General features: G+C 45.1%; 1 protein-coding gene across 1 annotated transcript in view; it reads right to left on the reverse strand.

Moving 5' to 3' along the window:
• Positions 1-23,814, reverse strand: part of LOC139371446 (integrin alpha-7-like) — an 81,643-nt gene that overhangs the window by 54,909 nt on the left and 2,920 nt on the right. Inside the window, exon 2 of the mRNA XM_071111868.1 lies at positions 3,000-3,207. Coding sequence (XP_070967969.1) covers positions 3,000-3,207 — 208 coding nt within the window. The remainder of the gene's footprint in view (positions 1-2,999; positions 3,208-23,814) is intronic.

The following is a 23,814-nucleotide window of genomic DNA, read 5'->3' on the forward strand; positions in this document are numbered from 1 at the left end:
ACTACAGTACAGGTGGGCCCTGGTCTACTACACTACAGTACAGGTGGGCCCTGGTCTACTACACTACAGTACAGGTGGGCCCTGGTCTACTCACTACAGTACAGGTGGGCCCTGGTCTACTACACTACAGTACAGGTGGGCCCTGGTCTACTCACTACAGTACAGGTGGGCCCTGGTCTACTACACTACAGTACAGGTGGGCCCTGGTCTACTACACTACAGTACAGGTGGGCCCTGGTCTACTCACTACAGTACAGGTGGGCCCTGGTCTACTACACTACAGTACAGGTGGGCCCTGGTCTACTACACTACAGTACAGGTGGGCCCTGGTCTACTACACTACAGTACAGGTGGGCCCTGGTCTACTACACTACAGTACAGGTGGGCCCTGGTCTACTACACTACAGTACAGGTGGGCCCTGGTCTGGAGAGGGACAGGATCAGTAGCAGTAGATTCTCAGTATTTGGTCCTGGTCTACTACACTACAGTACAGGTGGGCCCTGGTCTACTACACTACAGTACAGGTGGGCGCTGGTCTACTACACTACAGTACAGGTGGGCCCTGGTCTACTAAACTACAGTACAGGTGGGCCCTGGTCTACTACACTACAGTACAGGTGGGCCCTGGTCTACTACACTACAGTACATGTGGGCCCTGGTCTACTACACTACAGTACAGGAGGGCCCTGGTCTGGAGAGGGACAGGATCAGTAGCTGTACATTGTCAGTATTGGGCCCTGGTCTACTCACTAGAGTACAGGTGGGCCCTGGTCTACTCACTACAGTACAGGTGGGCCCTGGTCTAAAACACTACAGTACAGGTGGGCCCTGTTCTACTACACTACAGTACAGGTGGGCGCTGGTCTACTCACTACAGTACAGGTGGGCCCTGGTCTACTCACTACAGTACAGGTGGGCCCTGGTCTACTCACTACAGTACAGGTGGGCCCTGGTCTACTCACTAGAGTACAGGTGAGCCCTGGTCTACTCACTACAGTACAGGTGGGCCCTGGTCTAAAACACTACAGTACAGGTGGTCCCTGGTCTACTACACTACAGTACAGGTGGCCCTGGTCTGGAGAGGGACAGGATCAGTAGCAGTACATTCTCAGTATTGGGCCCTGGTCTACTAACTACAGTACAGACATAGCCTGGTCTACTCACTACAGTACAGACATAGCCTGGTCTACTCACTACAGTACAGACATAGCCTGGTCTACTCACTACTGTACAGACATAGCCTGGTCTACTATCTACTGTACAGACACAGCCTGGTCTACTATCTACTGTACAGACATAGCCTGGTCTACTATCTACTGTACATACATAGCCTGGTCTACTATCTACAGTACAGACATAGCCTGTTCTACTATCTACTGTACAGACATAGCCTGGTCTACTTTATACAGTACAGACATATTCTGGTCTACTCACTACTGTACAGACATAGCCTGGTCTACTATCTACAGTACAGACATAGCCTGCTCTCAGATCTGTTTGTGGGCATGTCTGGAGAGTCTGGCTACAGTAAGTAACTGGACGAGTCAGTCTACTACACTACAGTACAGGTGGGCCCTGGTCTACTACACTACAGTACAGGTGGGCCCTGGTCTACTCACTACAGTACAGGTGGGCGCTGACTACACTACAGTGCAGGTGGGCCCTGGTCTACTCACTACAGTACAGGTGGGCCCTGGTCTACTCACTACAGTACAAGTGGGCCCTGGTCTACTCACTACAGTACAGGTGGGCCCTGGTCTACTACACTACAGTACAGGTGGGCCCTGGTCTACTCACTACAGTACAGGTGGGCCCTGGTCTACTACACTACAGTACAGGTGGGCCCTGGTCTACTACACTACAGTACATGTGGGCCCTGGTCTACTACACTACAGTACAGGTGGGCCCTGGTCTGGAGAGGGACAGGATCAGTAGCAGTACATTCTCAGTATTGGGCCCTGGTCTACTCACTACAGTACAGGTGGGCCCTGGTCTACTACACTACAGTACAGGTGGGCCCTGGTCTACTCACCACAGTACAGACATATCCTGGTCTACTATCTACTTTACAGACATAGCCTGGTCTACTCACTACAGTACAGACATAGCCTGGTCTACTATCTACTTTACAGACATAGCCTGGTCTACTATCTACAGTACAGACATAGCCTGGTCTACTAACTACTATACAGACATAGTCTGGTCTGCTCACTACAGAACAAGACATAGCCTGGTCTGCTCACTACTGTACAGACATAGCCTGGTCTACTATCTACTATACAGACATAGCCTGGTCTACTCACTACTGTACAGACATAGCCTGATCTACTATCTACTATACAGACATAGCCTGGTCTACTCACTACAGTACAGACATAGCCTGGTCTACTCACTACAGTACAGACATAGCCTGGTCTACTCACTACAGTACAGACATAGCCTGGTCTACTCACTACAGTACAGACATAGCCTGGTCTACTCACTACAGTACAGACATAGCCTGGTCTACTCACTACAGTACAGACATAGCCTGGTCTACTCACTACAGTACAGACATAGCCTGGTCTACTCACTACAGTACAGACATAGCCTGGTCTAGGAACTACTGTACAGACATAGCCTGGTCTACTCACTACAGTACAGACATAGCCTTGTCTACTCACTACAGTACAGACATAGCCTGGTCTAGGAACTACTGTACAGACATAGCCTGGTCTACTATCTACAGTACAGACATAGCCTGGTCTACTATCTACTATACAGACATAGCCTGGTCTACTATCTACTATACAGACATAGCCTGGTCTACTCACTACAGTACAGACATAGCCTGGTCTACTCACTACAGTACAGACATAGCCTGGTCCCAGATATGGTTGTGCTGTCTTGCCAACTCCTATGGTGCCATGACAATAACCCTAGGAACTCAAACTGATCTGGGACCAGGCCCCAGGCCACGACAGGCATGCTTAGTACCAGGAGTTTTTCCTTTCCTTACCACCACCTTTCCTCCAATCCCCTGGCTCTTGACTGTCACTCCTAGCCACTGGTTGTCCTTGCTCTCCCTGTCGAGGTTTACATCTCCATCGATGTCCACGCGCTCGCAGTCAAACTCCTTGCCGGTGATTGGACAGCGGTACAGGGCGCCAGTACGCTGTCTCCGCATGAGGCCCAGTCCTCTGTCCCGGGGAGCCCCCACCAGTATCCTGGAAGACACAACACATCAGATCATTACTGGGAGACACAACACATCAGATCATTACTGGGAGACACAACACATCAGATCATTACTGGGAGACACAACACATCAGATCATTACTGGGAGACACAACACATCAGATCATTACTGGGAGCATTATCACATGACTGACCCAGACACAAGCTATCTAGTAGCTGGCCAGAACATAGTCACATGACTGACCCAGACACAAACTATCTAGTAGCTGGCCAGAACATAGTCTCATGACTGACCCAGACACAAACTATCCAGTAGCTGGCCATAACATTGTCTCATGACTGACCCAGACACAAACTATCTAGTAGCTGGCCAGAACATTGTCTCATGACTGACCCAGACACAAACTATCCAGTAGCTGGCCAGAACATAGTCACATGACTGACCCAGACACAACCTATTCAGTAGCTGGCCAGCCCATGCAAGATTTGGTTCTTGGTTCATGCCATTGTTTTGTAAACACTTTCACACAAAGGAACTTCCAACAGTGAGTGCAATTTAGTACATGTGACCCAAGCTGGGATTGAGATTTGACTGGGAGCATGGCTATGGGCCCAGGAGTGTTTCATGGCCATAGCACCTGACCAGGAAACACTCAGGGCACAACACCGTAGTTATGGGCTTTTATTGGGACCTGGGCCCCTATTCACAAAGCGTCACAGAGTAGGAGTGCTGATCTATGATCAGTTTTTGCCACTTAGATGATACCGAATAAGATTGTATGGACAGGGAGAACCTGTTCCTAGATCTGCACTCATACTCTGAGACACTTTATAAATACAGCCCCTGGAGTTGTTCCTGCATGGTCAGGTCGCATGGTCAGGAAACAGGAAACACCCTACTGAGATAATTTAGATGTTCTGTATTTGACATGTTGTTTACAACATCAACCTTTGTTTCTTTCGGGGTGAGGTCACTTTTCACCAACGTGCAAAGCTACTGTACAGCAGCCTATCAATGTATCACTATGAGGTTGTTCCTAACACTGACACTACTGCGTGACGTCATGACTCTCCCCCTCGCCTATTTTTGTAACTGTTGCGGACCGAGAAAAAGGTATTTATTTTCAGTACCGTGGTGGGTGCTGATGATTTGGGGTCGTGGCTCTGCCCTTGTACGGACAGGCTGGTCCAGGCAGGGGGCTATTTAAAAACTCACCGTTGAACCACATTCCACCCAACCAACCCTTTCCTCTCCTCTCCCGGCTCTCAGCCATGACATGACACAGGCACGGAAGCAAGACATGGAGAAACACAGTGAAAGAGGGGGAGACAGAGAGGGAGAGAGAGAGACCGATGGATGGGGAGAGAAAGACAAAGTATAAAGAGAGAGGGAGAGATAGAGCAAAGAAAATTCCCACAGAGGAGAAACATTTTTTTTTGTAAAAAATTGACAGTTTTTATAGGAAGTTTCAAACCACTGTCTCCTGTTTCATGCCTACTGGACCTATGCATTAGTTTGGGAGGGAAAGCACACGAATAACCACAAGCACCGTCTGTCTGATATTGATATGTGCAAGCAGCACCCGGATATTACAGCTTCCTGCTGCCCCTCCTGACTATAAATATGGGTTAGCTGATAGTACTAAAGAAACCAGATGAACAGACAGAGGTCTGAGGGGTGGGGCCTGAGGGGTGGGGCCTGAGGGGTGGGGCCTGAGGGGTGAGGTCTGAGGTCTGAGGGGTGGGGCCTGAGGGGTGGGGCCTGAGGGATGGGGTCTGAGGGGTGAGGCCTGAGGGGTGAGGTTTGAGGGGTGAGGTCTGAGGGGTGAGGCCTGAGGGGTGAGGTCTGAGGGGTGGGGCCTGAGGGGTGAGGTCTGAGGTCTGAGGGGTGAGACCTGAGGGGTGGGGCCTGAGGGGTGGGGCCTGAGGGGTGGGGCCTGAGGGGTGGGGCCTGAGGGGTGAGGCCTGAGGGGTGAGGTCTGAGGGGTGGGGCCTGAGGGGTGAGGTCTGAGGTCTGAGGTGTGAGGCCTGAGGGGTGAGGTCTGAGGGGTGGGGCCTGAGGGGTGAGGTCTGAGGGGTGAGGCCTGAAGGGTGAGGTCTGAGGGGTGAGGTCTGAGGGGTGAGGCCTGAGGGGTGAGGTCTGAGGGGGTGAGCAGGGTGGGCAGCAGGGCTCTGTGTAAGTCATCTGCACCACACTACAACTTGGGGACAGTAGGGTACCGGGATACTAATCTACAACTGAGATATCACAATCAGTCTCTCTGTGTGAACCAAGACTAAGACAGTCACTCCTAGCCTGATCCCCAGGTCTGTTTCTCTGGTACCTACGACAGCAAATGAGGGGTTGGTTAATGCAACGGCTAACAGACCGACTTGGTGACCAGTCAATTCCCTGCCCTGAGACATGGCTGTATAGACTCCGATGGTGTTTATAGAGGACTCCAGTCACGTCTCGGAGCAAAGTCACTCCACTGCAGTCTTGTCTCGGAGCAAAGTCACTCCACTGCAGTCATGTCTCGGAGCAAAGTCACTCCACTGCAGTCATGTGTTAGATGGTCCAGTACAGAAATCTCAACAGAACTCCATGCAGGGTAACAGTTGGGTTATCTAGCCTGATTGCAGGGTAACAGTTGGGTTATCTAACCTGACTACAGGATAACAGTTGGGTTATCTAACCTGACTACAGGGTAACAGTTGGGTTATCTAACCTGACTACAGGGTAACAGTTGGGTTATCTAACCTGACTACAGGGTAACAGTTGGGTTATCTAACCTGACTACAGGGTAACAGTTGGGTTATCTAACCTGACTACAGGGTAACAGTTGGGTTATCTAACCTGACTACAGGATAACAGTTGGGTTATCTAACCTGACTACAGGGTAACAGTTGTTTTGGAGAAGGTGGAGGGGTGGAGGAGTGAGGGGAGGTCAGGAGGTCAAGAGGGATGGAGGGGAGGAGGGGTGGAGGGGTGATGGGAGGTCAGGAGGTCAAGAGTGGTGGAGGGGAGGAGGGGTGGAGGGATGGAAGGGTAGAAGGGAGGAGGGGTAGAGTGATGGAAGGGTGGAGGGGTGAGGGGAGGTCAGGAGGTCAAGAATGGAGGAGGGGAGGAGGGGTGGAGGGATGGAAGGATGGAGGTGGTCAAGAGGGAGGAGGGGTAGATAAGACAGCTGTACACCTCTCTCCTCTTTTCTCATCCCTCCTCACCCTTTCTCTTCACCATGTGGCCTCTACAGACATGCAAGCAAACACACATGCAGACAGGCAGACAGGCAGACAGACAGACAGACAGACAGACAGACAGACAGGCAGGCAGGCAGGCAGACAGGCAGACAGGCAGGCAGGCAGGCAGACAGGCAGACAGGCAGACAGTTCGCTCCTGGGTTTCCCTTTGTAATCCGTGGTAGTTTGCGTCAGAGTTGGGTTCAATCTCTGTCCTGTATTGACTCCTTCCCTGTTTGATGGTTCGTCGGAGGGTGTAGCAAGATTTCTTAGAAGCTTCCGGATTAGTGTCCCACTCCTTGAAACCGGTAGCTCTAGCTTTTAGGTCAGTGCGGATGTTTCATGTAATCCATGGCTTCTGGTTGGGATATGTACGTACGGTCACTGTGGGAACGATGTTGTCGATGCACTTTATTAATGAAGCCGGTGACTGATGTCGTAAACTCCTTAATGCCATCGGATGAATCCCGGAACATATTCCAGCCTGTGCTAGCATAACAATCCTGTAGCTTAGCATTCGCTTCCTAGGACCATTTCCGTATTGAGAACATCACTGGTACTTCCTGTTTAAGTTTTTCCTTGCAAGCAGGAATCAAATCTAATCAAATCAAATCAAATTTTATTTGTCCCATACACATGGCTAGCAGATGTTAATGCGAGTGTAGCGAAATGCTTGTGCTTCTAGTTCCGACCATGCAGTAATAACCAACAAGTAATCTAGCTAACAATTCCAAAACTACTACCTTATAGACACAAGTGTAAGGGGATAAAGAATATGTACATAAAGATATATGAATGAGTGATGGTACAGAGCGGCATAGGCAAGATACAGTAGATGGTATTGAGTGCAGTATATACATATGAGATGAGTATGTAAACAAAGTGGCATAGTTAAAGTGGCTAGTGATGCATGTATTACATAAAGATGCAGTAGATGATAAAGAGTACAGTATATACATATGAGATGAATAATGTAGGGTATGTAAACATTATATTAGGTAGCATTGTTTAAAGTGGCTAGTGATATATTTTACATAATTTCCCATCAATTCCCATTATTAAAGTGGCTGGAGTTGAGTCAGTGTGTTGGCAGCAGCCACTCAATGTTAGTGGTGGCTGTTTAACAGTCTGATGGCCTTGAGATAGAAGCTGTTTTTCAGTCTCTCGGTCCCAGCTTTGATGCACCTGTACTGACCTCGCCTTCTGGATGATAGCGGGGTGAACAGGCAGTGGCTCGGGTGGTTGTTGTCCTTGATGATCTTTATGGCCTTCCTGTGACATCGGGTGGTGTAGGTGTCCTGGAGGGCAGGTAGTTTGCCCCCGGTGATGCGTTGTGCAGACCTCACTACCCTCTGGAGAGCCTTACGGTTGTGGGCGGAGCAGTTGTCGTACCAGGCGGTGATACAGCCCGAAAGGATGCTCTCGATTGTGCATCTGTAGAAGTTTGTGAGTGCTTTTGGTGACAAGCCGAATTTCTTCAGCCTCCTGAGGTTGAAGAGGCGCTGCTGCGCCTTCTTCACGATGCTGTCTGTGTGGGTGGACCAATTCAGTTTGTCTGTGATGTGTACGCCGAGGAACTTAAAACTTACTACCCTCTCCACTACTGTTCCATCAATGTGGATAGGGGGGTGTTCCCTCTGCTGTTTCCTGAAGTCCACAATCATCTCCTTAGTTTTGTTTACGTTTAGTGTGAGGTTATTTTCCTGACACCACACTCCGAGGGCCCTCACCTCCTCCCTGTAGGCCGTCTCGTCGTTGTTGGTAATCAAGCCTACCACTGTTGTGTCTTCCGCAAACTTGAGTGGTGGACCATCCTAACAATCCTCGACTTCGGCGATGTCATTTACAAAATAGCCTCCAATACCCTACTCAACAAATTGGATGCAGTCTATCACAGTGCAATCCGTTTTGTCACCAAAGCCTCATATAATACCCACCATTGCGACCTGTACGCTCTCGTTGGCTGGCCCTCGCTTCATACTCGTCGCCAAACCCACTGGCTTCATGTCATCTACAAGACCCTGCTAGGTAAAGTCCCCCCTTATCTCAGCTCGCTGGTCACCATAGCATCACCCACCTGTAGCACGCGCTCCAGGAGGTATATCTCTCTGGTCACCCCCAAAACCAATTCATTCTTTGGTCGCCTCTCCTTCCAGTTCTCTGCTGCCAATGACTGGAACGAACTACAAAAATCTCTGAAACTGGAAACATTTATCTCCCTCACTAGCTTTAAGCACCAACTGTCAGAGCAACTCACAGATTACTGCACCTGTACATAGCCCACCTATAATTTAGCCCAAACAACTACCTCTTTCCCTACTGTATTTATTTTATTTATTTTGCTCCTTTGCACCCCATTATTTTTATTTCTACTTTGCACATTCTTCCATTGCAAATCTACCATTCCAGTGTTTTACTTGCTATATTGTATTTACTTTGCCACCATGGCCTTTTTTTGCCTTTACCTCCCTTATCTCACCTCATTTGCTCACATCGTATATAGACTTGTTTATACTGTATTATTGACTGTATGTTTGTTTTACTCCATGTGTAACTCTGTGTCGTTGTATGTGTCGAACTGCTTTGCTTTATCTTGGCCAGGTCGCAATTGTAAATGAGAACTTGTTCTCAACTTGCCTACCTGGTTAAATAAAGGTGAAATAAAATAAAAATAAATAAGAGAGAGAGACAGAGAGAGAGAGAGTGAGAGTGAGAGCCTGGCCCCAGATCTGTTTGGGCTGTCTTGCCAACTCCTATTGTCATTGACACACTGAACACCTATGGGACTAAGCTATACAGCAATCAATAATGAGATAGGATATGAGAGAGAGACCCACATCAAACATCTCCAATCCAAAGTTAAATCTAGAATCTAAATCTGTAAATTTGCCATCCCTCTATATTATCACATAATAGAATACATTATGTAGCCAGAAACAATGGCTGAAGGTTAAAATTAACAAAAGTGTGGAAAAGCAAACAAATTTAAACAATATTTATGATCCTTATAGTAGAATAGAATAGAATACTGTAGAATATAATACTATAGAATAGAATACTGTAGAATAGAATAGAATACTGTAGAACAGAATACTGTAGAATAGAATACTGTAGAATAGAATACTGTAGAATAGAATACTGTAGAATAGAATAGAATACTGTAGAATAGAATACTGTAGAATAGAATAGAATATAGCTGAGGTGGAAACCAATGCAGAACTATGGAAAAGCAAACAAATTTAAACAATATTTATGATCCTTATAGTAGAATAGAATAGAATACTGTAGAATATAATACTATAGAATAGAATACTGTAGAATAGAATAGAATACTGTAGAATAGAATACTGTAGAATAGAATACTGTAGAATAGAATACTGTAGAATAGAATAGAATACTGTAGAATAGAATACTGTAGAATAGAATAGAATATAGCTGAGGTGGAAACCAATGCAGAACTATATTTTCCCCATAATGTGTTGTTGAACTCTTGTAAATGTTCAAGAGGACAATGGTAACTTCTCCAAGCTAACCCCACTCTAGCATATTGTCCCCAGCTCACCATCTGCCCCCCCCCCCCCACTAGGAAATCAATATTTGAATGGCAATTTCCAACCAAGTCGGGGGAATGATTGGCCCTAAGATCTCACGTCTAAAGATCCAACAACCACCATTGCAACCCTCTCTCCACAAATAGGAGCCCCTATGTCTATCTTACCTCCAGAATCCACGAGGTGTACATGTGTTAGGTATGTACACGAAAACAATATTTTTAAATGATACCAAGCGTACAGATACATGGATGTGTTAGATCTAATAATAGAAAATCATGTGAGACTGACATCTAAGCATAAAAGAACACGAACAAGACAACTTGAAATGGAACTATCCAACAGGCAGTATGAGGCAGTCATAAATTCACACAGCTGGTCTAAGGGACTGCCTAACTGCTTAATATGCACCCAGTCCACACAGTATATTTCTCCCACTTAAATGCTAAATAAAAAATGTTGCCAAGCGACTGACTGATGCTCTAGCATTCTAATCACACAGCCTGGTCCCATCTGGTCTGCCTGTTCTGTTCTGCTTCAGTAAGCAGAATCGTCCTGGGAGGCCTTCATATCCTTCGGGTGCCGTCTAGCCTCAAGGCCACAGAAGTAATAGGTCAGACACACCGGGAAGGACTGTCAAACGTTTGCCTGCCGACAGTAGTTAGCACCTCTGAACAGAGTGTCGGCACTCATTCTATTTTGTGTTCACGCAGAAAAAAAACCTGTTGATACTAGCCATATGGCCACAGATAAATAACTACCTAGCAAAATGACGAAGAAACAATTTAATTCACTCTCCGTAATCCCATAGCAAAATGTTTAGCTAGCTAGTTTATGTTAGCATATTCGCTAGCTAGCACAACGTAGCTAGCTAGCTAGCTAGCTAGGCAGGTACATTGCACTAACTAGGCAGCTGTTTCATGGAAATTAATTGTGATTCAATTATGTTGTCAGTACTAGCTCCGGTGGTTAACTAGCTTGGAGGAAGTATTTAGTGTTGTGTGTCTGCACACTTAGCTAGCTACCATGCCATAGCCTACATTGTATATGAAGTGTGACTGGCTCATGAGATTTGGCTATTTTTTTCATTTCTGTTGTCAATCCTATTGGCCCCGCCACATTGGTTTTCGTGCTCTCTGATTGGCTCAAAGTCAAGTTGTTGGCCACTGACAAGAATTGTGATTCTACAAGTAGAAACGGCAGGATCGTCACTACCGGGTCGGCAAACAGTAGGCGCCGCGTTTTTTCTAGCAAGAGAAGGAACGGCCTCCCGCTGTGATACGTACCTATCAGCAGTCTATCGGCAGTGAGAGTCTCAATGTGTTTCATGCTTTAAGCCATCTGTTTACATTGACATCTGCCCCCTACCTCAAAGACTCCAGTCACCCGTCATAGACTGTTCTCTCTGCTACCGCACGGCAAGCGGTACCGGAGCGCCAAGTCTAGAATCAAAAGGCTTCTAAACAGCTTCTACCCCCAAGCCATAATGCCATACTGCTGAAGAACTAATCAACCCCCTCTTTTGTTTTTACACTGCTGCTACTCACTGTTTATTATCTATGCATAGGCACTTTACAAATTACCTCGACAAACCTGTACCCCTGCACATTGACCTGGTACCGGTACCCCCTGTATATAACCTCTACATTGGCTCTGTACCAGTACCCCCTGTATATAGCCTCCACATTAACTCTGTACCGGTACCCCCTGTATATATCCTCCACATTGACTCTGTACCGGTACCCCCTGTATATAGCCTCCACATTGACTCTGTACCGGTACCCCCTGTATATAGCCTCCACATTGACTCTGTATCGGTACCCCCTGTATATAGTCTCCACATTGACTCTGTACCGGTACCCCCTGTATAGATCCTCCACATTGACTCTGTACCGGTATCCCCTGTATAGATCCTCCACATTGACTCTGTACCGGTACCCCCTGTATATAGACTCCACATTGACTCTGTACCGGTACCCCCTGTATATAGACTCCACATTGACTCTGTACCTGTACCCCCTGTATATAGACTCCACATTGACTCTGTACCAGTACCCCCTGTATATAGCCTCCACATTGACTCTGTACCGGTACCCCCTGTATATAGACTCCACATTGACTCTGTACCAGTACCCCCTGTATATAGCCTCCACATTGACTCTGTACCGGTACCCCCTGTATATAGCCTCCACATTGACTCTGTACCGGTACCCCCTGTATATAGCCTCCATATTGACTCTGTACCGGTACCCCCTGTATATAGCCTCCACATTGACTCTGTACCAGTACCCCCTGTATATAGCCTCCACATTGACTCTGTACCGGTACCCCCTGTATATAGCCTCCACATTGACTCTGTACCGGTACCCCCTGTATATAGCCTCCATATTGACTCTGTACCGGTACCCCCCTGTATATAGCCTCCACATTGACTCTGTACCAGTACCCCCTGTATATAGTCTCCACATTGACTGTATAGAGCCTCTTTATTGTTACGTAAATGTGTTTTTATTGATTAGATTTTTTTAAACTTTAGTTGATTTAGTAAATATTTTCTTAACTCTATTTATTTGAACTGCATTGTTGCATCATTTTTTTTATATTTAACTAGGCAAGTCAGTTAAGAACAAATTCTTATTTACAATGACGGCCTATCAAAAGGCAAAATACCTCCTGCGGGGACAGGGGCCTGGGATGAATCAAATCAAATCAAATTTATTCATATAGCCCTTCGTACATCAGCTGATATCTCAAAGTGCTGTACAGAAACCCAGCCTAACCCCCCCCCCCCAAAAAAAAACAACCTGTTTACACCTGTTGTACCCGGCACATGTGACAAATACAATTTGATTTGAAACCTGGCTGTAATGATTGTGAGTGCCACCAGCTACAGAATGTAGGTCTACTATTTATGTCTCTGAGCCACTGGCCACTGGCCACAGAAACCTAAACCTTCACCATTGACCAACTACTCCTGTATACATTCCACCTGAGATCCAAGGGAAGGCAAGATACCCAAGTCTAAACATGGGATGTGCTGTGTTTGTGTGTATTTCTCTGGTTTTGTTTACATTCATGTGGTTTAGCCTGGGACAACAGTTCTGTTTGTGCTTCAGTCATCTCATCACAACAAACACAACAGATGTTAGATGTAGAGCTCAGGCTGCATTTTATAATATTAGACAACAATTTCTTTATCGTCAATAATAAATCAAGGTGTTTATACCACAGACACAGCAGGCAGATACAGACACAGCAGGTAAGGCTGCTTCCATCAACCCCTGGATCTCTGACATTTCCCCTTCACACACACACACACACACACACACACACACACACACACACACACACACACACACACACACACACACACACACACACACACACACACACACACACACACACACACACACACACACACGCCCCCCCACCCCAGACTGTAATTTCCCTTTACTTTAATGGCACCTCTCCAATCTCAGCTCATTATCAGAGCCCAGTCTCATACAGGACCTGAATAAATTGTATTTGTCAGAGTAGGGGGCCTTGTCATGGTTTATTAATATCTGCAGCTTTAGGGGAAGGTGTGGAGGAGAGGGGAATATAGGGAGAGAGTAGATGAGAAGAGATAAGATGATAGGGGAATATAGGGAGAGAGTAGATGAGAGGAGATGAGATGAGAGGGGAATATAGGGAGAGAGGGGATGAGAAGAGAAGAGAAGATAAGAGGAGAGGAGAGGAGAGGAGAGGAGAGGAGAGGAGAGGAGAGGAGAGGAGGGATTGGGTTTTATAGGCTCTTCATGTCACAGTCAGGGGCTTGAGTCAACTAAGACAAATTTAGCACCAGCTGAGCTGTTCATCACTCAAACAACAGAGAGAAACAACTCTTACTGTCTTGACATGAATCATGCGTTGGTCAATAGTCCTAAGTCAAGTGTAATATATGAGAGAGAGAGAGAGAGAGAGAGAGAGAGAGAGAGAGAGAGAGAGAGAGAGAGAGAGAGAGAGAGAGAGAGAGAGAGACTGGATTAATCTCATGCTTTTGCTCTTACATCTAAGCCTCAATCAATATGACTGTATATGAAGTGTTTGCTAACTGGTAAGAACTCAGTGTGTGCGTGTGTGTGTGTTGCTCACTGCCGAATAAGCAAAATTCACACACACACACACACACACACACACACACACACACACACACACACACACACACACACACACACACACACACACACACACACACACACACACACAAAGACAGAAAAACAGAGCAGCTGATTAATTTTGCCCATCCATCAGATGGCAGCTTATGGTGTTTCTTTTCTTCCTGACTCTGCAGATTGTCCCTGCCTGCCTGCCTGCCTGCCTGTCCCCCTGGCTGCCTGTCCCCCTGGCTGCCTGTCCCCCTGGCTGCCTGCGAGGGCTGCAGAGTAATATCGCTGAAAGCTACTGAGTCTTAATTCAAGGCTAGACAGGGCACTGGCTCGGCTGTGGGATAATGTTAATTAGACAGGGAACGGATGGTGTGGGAGGAAGAACTAAAAACACTAGTGTGCTGATTAGTTTGTGTTGGCTTATTGTGTGTGTGTGTGTGTGTGTGTGTGTGTGTGTGTGTGTGTGTGTGTGTGTGTGTGTGTGTGTGTGTGTGTGTGTGTGTGTGTGTGTGTGTGTGTGTGTGTGTGTGTGTGTGTGTGTGTGTGTGTGTGTGTGTGTGTACACATACCCCACTCCCTCCCTCTCTGATCCATCACAAACAGATAAATAACGAAACCTTACAATAGGAAAGCTCTGACATTTACCAGCCATGTACTTGAATGGTCCAGATCCAAGGACATTACTTACTGTGTGAAAGTCTAACGAGTAGAAGAGGAGAGAGCTTGAAAAGAAAAATGGAAAAAAAAAATAAGAATGGATTTTGGGAGGAAAAGGGGGCAGGTTCATTTTCTCTTCAGCAGCTCTTCTAAAGCAGGGGGTTTTATTGGACCATTTTGATGCAAATTAGCTCTCAGAAATGGTTCAATCTGTTTGGAATGTGTGAAGGAGTTTTGTACTGCGCCCTTTCAAACATTCATAAATGTGATGTAGAGACGGGGAGAGAGACAGCTGTAGCCTACTGTAAAGACTCTCTGTTTCTCAAAAAATAAACAGGTTATTGAAATTAAAAAAAACATGCTGAATGACACGACTAAATGTGCAATGTGAAACATTGTCTGTTTTTGTGTCTTTTAGTGCAAAGAAAATGCATAATTAGCATAATTAGCAGTGGACAATGCATAAGGTTAATCCCGTCGTCATTCCCATGTAGGATTAGTTCAGCTTCAAAGCACTGCTTTTGAACACTATACAAAATTAATCCAACTGGAGGCACGGGGATATACAGTTTTATTTCCCAGCCTGCCCCACGGCTCCCGAAGCACTGGTATCCTGTCTAAAATAGGAAGCATTCCCACTACGAATGGAATTGGGCTCTCAACGTGAAGCTCAGTGCAACCTGACCCGCTCTGCTCCTGTGGTGGGACGTTTTAGGTCCACTGACTTCAACAGTCAACCTTCCAACCACTAGAGAGGACCATTTAAAAACGACCATGGACAGTCAACCATTAAGGAAGACATTTTAAAAACGACCATGGACAGTCAACCATTAAGGAAGACATTTTAAAAACAACCAGGGACAGTCAACCACTAGGGAGGACAATTTAAAAACGACCAGGGACAGTCAACCACTAGGGAGGACAATTTAAAAACGACCAGGGACAGTCAACCACTAGGGAGGACAATTTAAAAACGACCAGGGACAGTCAACCACTAGGGAGGACAATTTAAAAACGACCAGGGACAGTCAACCACTAGGGAGGACAATTTAAAAACGACCAGGGACAGTCAACCACTACGGAGGACAATTTAAAAACGACCTGGGACAGTCAACCACTAGGGAGGACAATTTAAAAACGACCAGGGACAGTCAACCACTAGGGAGGACAATTTAAAAACGACCAGGGACAGTCAACCACTAGGGAGGACAATTTAAAAACGACCAGGGACAGTCAACCACTAGGGAGGACAATTTAAAAACGACCAGGGACAGTCAACCACTAGGGAGGACAATTTAAGAAGTGGAATTTGTAATCTCCCGCAACTAGTCATTTCTAGAATGACTGCCAGGGTAGGAAGATTGAATACTGAGACTCAATCACTCTAAACTGGAACGACCATCTCAGTAACGGGTGAAATAAGTCCAACTTCTAACAGATTGGTTTAGTTTAAAAATATGTTTGTTATTTATCTTTGTGTATCATAAAATTAATCAACCGATAAATACTGCAATAGAGCATGCTGGGAAATATGACATACGGTTCTATGTAGAATCCTTCTTGCCTTCCGAAGAAACATCAAAGAAACCTTTTTTTCAAAACGGTTCTTAGGAAGTCAAAGGTTCTAGATAGAACCGTTTGCCTTACAAAGAACCCTTGTCTTCCAAAAACAGGTCTTCAGATCAAAACGGTTCTTATTAGAACCCTATCATTCCGCAAATAACCCTTTTGGAACAATATTTTCTAAGAGTGTAGGACACTTTAAAAAACGACCAGGGACAGATTACCACCAGGGAGGACACTTTAAAAAACGACCAGGGACAGATTACCACCAGGGAGGACACTTTAAAAAACGACCAGGGACAGATTACCACCAGGGAGGACACTTAAAAAACGACCAGGGACAGATTACCACCAGGGAGGACACTTAAAAACGACCAGGGACAGATTACCACCAGGGAGGACACTTAAAAAACGACCAGGGACAGATTACCACCAGGGAGGACACTTAAAAACGACCAGGGACAGATTACCACCAGGGAGGACACTTTAAAAAACAACCAGGGACAGATTACCACCAGGGAGGACACTTAAAAACAACCAGGGACAGATGACCACCAGGGAGGACACTTTAAAAAACGACCAGGGACAGATTACCACCAGGGAGGACACTTTAAAAAACGACCAGGGACAGATTACCACCAGGGAGGACACTTAAAAACAACCAGGGACAGATGACCACCAGGGAGGACACTTTAAAAATGACTAGTGACACACACAGAAGCTACCCAAGGTAGTGGGAGATTTGGGGCTTCCTGTTGATGTCCCGGGCTAAATTATCCTACATTGGCTTCTAGTTGCATATTAGAAGGAGATATTACCAGGGTAAGAGGGACTGTAGACATCTTCCAGGGACTGATACAGATCATACAAGGAGAATAATGTTTTGTGACCTGTGTCACAGAGGACAAGGGCAACGATTCTCCTCACCCCAATCACGCAAGGCAGCAGAGCTCTCATATAAGACCATGTGACCAATATAGAGCACTGGATGATGTCACTCTGAAGACCAAGCTAAAGGCCAAGCTCCTACACGCTGCCATAGCCCTATTGTTGCAATCAATATGTATTGTAAAGCATCTCAGGCCATACTACACATACACATACAGTAGATACCTCTGACAATGGTTGATGACATTTGTACCTATACAAAGAAGCTAAATGGCCGACATACCACTCAGGCAAATTAGACAGTGGAGGGGTCTCTCTTCATCTAGCAAAGAGCTGCTATTGCAGGATCCCCTTCTCATACCAGTATAAATAGACAACACACACATAACACCAGCAGCAGCCCCATCCCCCAAGCCGAGACCATCCGCACACACACACACACAAACACACACACACACACGCACACACAAACACATGCACATACACACGCATACACACACACACACGCACACACACACACCATCTCCTCCACTTGACTAGCATTACAAGGTGCTCCTTCAGTTTATCTCAGCTAAAGCCTCTCTGTAGTCTATATAAGACATTACCAATCAGTAGAAAGCTGCTCCTATATAAATCTTGGAGGTCCACCTCAATCCCCCAGGCTCTTGGCCCCGAGTGAGACGGAGGCATACCTATCATTTCCTTCACTTCCTTCCTTTCCATGCAAAAAAAAAAAGCTAGGATCAGCTTTCCTCTTGTCAGTCAATATAGCTCTGTGTTACATGGGATGGAGGGGAGGGGGAGGACAGGGGCCAGGCTAGAATATACCTTTTCTGCTATGCTTCCTACTGATTGATAATGTCCTATAGACTACGGGGAGTCGGGGGGGGGGTTATGAGTCACTGGATCTGTAATAGAAGCTTCATGAGTTGTACGAAATCATTCGACAGTGTTGGCAATGAACGGTGACACAGCAACTATAATGTGAGTATAATGTGAGCAACTAACCTGGTGAGTGTAATGTGAGCAACTAACCTGGTGAGTGTCAGAAGAGTCAGGTGGATCAGGACAGGATAAACTGGAGCCTCAGTGAGAAGACAATACAATATTACCCACTGGCCACAGAAACCTAAACCTTGTTACCACAAGGATGAAATGAGTCAACGGTATCTAGTATATTAAGCGTCAAGCTTGAGGCTAATCACGTTTGGTTCCTCTTCTAATGAAAGGTTTGATACAACGGACACTAAGTCTAATGGCTGTTCTGGTTATAATCAAAGTCCTGTAAAGGATCTTAACACGTGCACCTATTTTCAAATAAGGTTTACATAAAAGTATGATTCAAGTGCTTGTTATCTCAGCTACTGGCACCGGTCAGTGCTTCATTATCTCAGCTACTGGCACCGGTCAGTGCTTCATTATCTTAGCTACTGGCACCGGTCAGTGCTTCATTATCTTAGCTAATGGCACAAGACGTGCTTTATTATCTTAGCAACTGGCACCGGTCAGAGCTTCATTATCTCAGCTGCTGGCACTGGAAGTGCTTCATTATCTCAGATACTGGCACTGGTCAGTGCTTCATTATCTCAGCTGCTGGCACTGGAAGTGCTTCATTATCTCAGCTACTGGCACCGGTCAGTGCTTCATTATCTCAGCTACTGGCACCGGTCAGTGCTTCATTATCTCAGCTACTGGCACCGGTCAGTGCTTCATTATCTTAGCTACTGGCACCGGTCAGTGCTTCATTATCTCAGCTACTGGCACCGGTCAGTGCTTCATTATCTTAGCTACTGGCACCGGTCAGTGCTTCATTATCTCAGCTACTGGCACCGGTCAGTGCTTCATTATCTCAGCTACTGGCACCGGTCAGTGCTTCATTATCTTAGCTACTGGCACCGGTCAGTGCTTCATTATCTCAGCTACTGGCACCGGTCAGTGCTTCATTATGTCAGCTATTTGGCACCGGACGTGTTAGCTCATAATATTTCAGGAAGCCGCAGAGCATATCAGTCCTCCGTGAAGTGAAGGATAAAAGTTGAAGGGAAGGGATGCTCCATATACATTCCAATGACTTAAAGGTTAAAGGTGAGTTTTTTATCATAAAATGAACAAGGTAGTGTGGTCAAAGACTTTAGTAACTTAGTTGTAGTCATGGTTACCTATAAAAAAAAAAAAAATTGGTGCAGGGGTTTTGAAATATTTATGAACTTATTTTTGGATATCTTTGGAACTACCCACAATGCACTATTGTCAACGTCATATGGAGAACTGGTGCTACCTAAGTATCTCCAGCTGACTAACGTTAGCTACTAGCATGTAATTACATTCAAAACCAAGTGTTGGCATTGGTGAGATACTATGTACACTGGCTAAGAAGAAACCATAGAAATTAATGTGAAAAACTGCCTCTCCTCTTTTCCTGCATGTTTGGTAGTGGTAGTCGAGCGAGCGAGCGAGTGAGTGTTGTAGTAGTTTTCCATCGTCCGTAGCTAGTGCAGTGATACCCACAAGGATGAGCTTGCTTTGAAGTGGGACCAGTTTGTGCGGTTGAAGCGAGTGGATTGGAAGGAGGGAACCGCAAGCCCATCTACTGTATGCAGTTTCACCACGGAGGACTTCGATGGCTTAGTATAACCAATGAAAGAAAGGATTCAGAGTGAGACTCCGACTGAAACTAGATGCTGTGCCGAACATGAATGTGAAAGATGCAACCTCTGTTCCCTACCGACCTACAGATACATCAGCAGTGATGGAGATGAACCGGGTAAATTCAATGTGGATTTACCACACTATATCGAATTGGATTAGCTGACTCTCCCTTAGCAGGCTAGTAGGGCTAACGTTAGCAGGCTAGTTGGCTAACAACCGTGCAAGTTCATTTATAACAATAAACTCATAAAGTATTTGCTTGTTAGTTGGCTGAACATTTGACTGAAAATCAGTAATCATGAGCACAAACAATTTGGTTTAATTCGAAGTTATACATTTGAAGTTATTTCTGTTGGGAGTTTGACATTTATAGGGACTAGGCGGGTCCTCCACATTACATTTTCCCGACATGACAATTTCTAGAATTCTGCTAACTGGAAAAATAGAGTAGTGAGGTGTGATGTTGTATTAGGACTTTTGATGCAGATTCAGATCTTACATGTGGTGTATACTACCTACCGTTTAAACCAAATCTAAACTGTGTAGAAATGCATTCATACAGTTTCTTGACTGTGTTCAACTCGCTAATAATCACTGAAATGAAACGCTAGACAGTCAGGGAGCATCGAAACTTCTCCAAACTATTGATAAGGGACTAGTTTTAGCACATTTTAAGCACAATAAAATATAACACACTTTCATTGCGGGCCTCAGGACTACATTGAAGACCGAATGTAGCCTCCAGAGCAAATGTGTTTAACACTGCTGGCTTAGAACCAACTCTACTGATGAGAAGAGAAACCACTGGGTAAAATGGCCACTCAAACAAGTGCTCTTGCCTAACAGCAGAATAGCCTACTGGAGATATAACATGAGTAACTACACTTGTTACGGCAGGCGGCTTATTTTGAAATGCCCCGGGATAGGTAGGAGGGGCTACCGGAGCAGGTGACCCGGTTGGAGGACAAGGATAGGGAGAGAGTCTGCGCTCCCATTTATTTCCTCCAATCAAACACAGTCTTAATTTCCATTGGTTTGTGTGGTTTGGGTATTGAACACACAGATGATGGAAATATACTGATAAATGCTGGAGAGTTGGTAATACTGCCTGGATCGTTTGGCACAGCAACTAATAGACAAAGGAACTCAGGTATTTAACAAAATGAAATTGCTTGCAGGTGTGCTCAGAGCATAGATAGTTATAGAGGTCTCTAGTGCCCAAAAGGCTATATAACATGGGTAGCACCATTAAGGACTGTGTATAGCCTCGCTACTGTATATAGCCTCTCTACTGTATATCGCCTCTCTACTGTATATAGCCTCTCTACTGTATATAGTCTCACTACTGTATATAGCCTCGCTACTGTTATTTTTCACTGTCTTTTTACTGTTGTTTTTATTTCTGTACTTACCTATTGTTCACCTAATACTTAAAAAAAAAAATGCACTGTTGGTTAGAGCCTGTAAGTTAGCATTTCACTGTTGGTTAGAGCATGTAAGTTAGCATTTAACTGTTGGTTAGAGCATGTAAGTTAGCATTTCACTGTTGGTTAGAGCGTGTAAGTTAGCATTTCACTGTTGTATTCGGCGCACGTGACAAATAAACTTTTGATTTGATTTGACTGCTACTTTGCGATCTATATACATCTCTACGGTTCTGATGTGCAATTAACTGGTTAGTTAACTAAAGAGGCTAAGAAAAATGAACGCCTTTTCTACAATACTCAACACTAATTCCAAGTAATTAAGCATTTCTCAATCTAGAAAATTGCTTCTTTCAATATCAGTGCTGCTGCTGAAGAGCCATATAAGACAACATCCTCTTTGCAGAGAAAACCCCTATAAACATTTTAAAAGTCACAGCTGACATCATCATTTATTCATGCCAGGCTTGGAGGATGTGATCCTGTCCTATGTTCCAGGTACATCAATAACAACCAGCAGCATCTGTTACACACAAACACACACACTCTGACATAAACACACACACTCTAACATAAACACACACTCATACACAAACGCACCACCCATAAAGTACTGCAGCATGCCTGTCCACTCCTGAACTGTGTCAGTAAAATCAGAGTAAAACCTGTTAATCTCTCTCTTTCTATCCTTCTCTCTCTCTCTCTCTCTCTCTCTCTCTCTCTCTCTCTCTCTCTCTCTCTGGTGTCTCTAGCTTAGTTCACTACTCTCTCTCTCTCTCTCTCTCTCTGTCTCTCTCTGTCTCTCTCTCTCTCTCTGTCTCTCTCTTTCTCCCCTTCCTCTCTTTGTCTCTCTGTCTATCTCTCTCTCTCTCTTTCTCTCTGTCTCTCTCTTTCTCCCCTTCCTCTCTTTGTCTCTCTGTCTGTCTCTCTCCGTCTCTCTCTCTCTCCTCTCCTCCAGATGTACCTGCAGGTTCAGCTGTACAGTCAGTTTAATTCAATTCAAAGGTCTTTATTGGCATGGGAAACATATGTTAACATTGCCAAAGCAAGTGAAATAGATAATAAACAAAATTGAAATCAACAATCAGAAATTAACAGTAAACATTACACTCACACAAGATCCAAATTAATAGAGACATTTCAAATGCTATATTATGGCTATGTACGATGTTGTAACAATGTGCAAATAGTTAATGTACAAAAGGGAAAATAAATAAACATAAATATAGGTTGTATTAACAACGGTGTTTGTTCCTCACTGGTTGCCCTTTTCTTGTGGCAACAGGTCACAAATCTTTCTGCTGTGACGCTATACTGTGTTATTTCACCTAATAGATATGGGAGTTCATCACAATTGGATGTTTCTAATTCTTTGTGGGTCTGTGTGTTCAGAGAACCCTTTGGCATTTTACTATTTAGTTGCATTTACAACCCATAATTTAAATTGGTTTTTATTTGGATTTCATGTAATGGACATACACAATATAGTCCAAATTGGTGAAGTGAAATGAAAAAAATGACTTGTTTCAATAAAAAAATGTTTTTTTAAAGATGGTGCGTGCATATGTATTCACCCCTGTGCTAAATAAGATCTGGTGCAATTATCTTCAGAAGTCACACAATTAGTTAAATAAAGTCCACCTGTGTGCAATATAAGTGTCACATGATCTGTCACATGATCTCAGTATATACTGTATACACCTGTTCTGAAAGGCCCCAGAGTCTGCAACACCACTAAGCAAGTGGCACCACCAAGCAAGTGGCACCATGAAGACCAAGGAGCTCTCCAAACAGGTCAGGGAGAAAGTTGTGGAGAAGTACAGATCAGGGTTGGGTACTAAATAAATATCAGAAACTTTGAACATCCCACGGAGCACCATTAAATCCATTATTTAAAAAATGGAAAGAATATGGCACCACAACAAACCTGCCAAGTGAGGGCCGCCCACCAAAACTCACGGACCAGGCAATGAGGGCATTAATCAGAGAGGCAACAAAGATACCCAAGATAACCCTGAAGGAGCTGCAAAGCTCCACAGTGGAGATTGGAGTATCTGTCCATAGAACCACTTTAAGCCATACACTCCACATAGCTGGGCTTTACGGAAGAGTTGCCAGAAAAAAAGCAATTTCTTAAAGAAAAAATAAGCAAACATGTTTGGTGTTCACCAAAAGGCATGTGGGAGACTCCCCAAACATATGGAAGAAGGTACTGTGGTCAGATGAAACTAAAATTGAGTTTTTTGGCCATAAAGAAAACGCTATGTCTGGCACAAACCCAACACCTCTCGTCACCATCCCCACAGTGAAGCATGGTGGTGGCAGCATCATGCTGTGGGATGTTTTTCATGGGCAGGGACTGGGAAACTGGTCAGAATTGAAGGAATGATGGATGGCGCTAAATACAGGGAAATGATTGAGGGAAACCTGTTTCAGTCTTCCAGAGATTTGAGACTGGGGCGGAGGATCACCTTCCAGCAGGACAATGACCCTAAGCATACTGCTAAAGCAACACACAAGGTTTAAGGGGAAATATT

This window comes from Oncorhynchus clarkii, chromosome 17 (genome assembly GCF_045791955.1).
Source record: "Oncorhynchus clarkii lewisi isolate Uvic-CL-2024 chromosome 17, UVic_Ocla_1.0, whole genome shotgun sequence".
Lineage (NCBI taxonomy): Eukaryota > Metazoa > Chordata > Actinopteri > Salmoniformes > Salmonidae > Oncorhynchus > Oncorhynchus clarkii.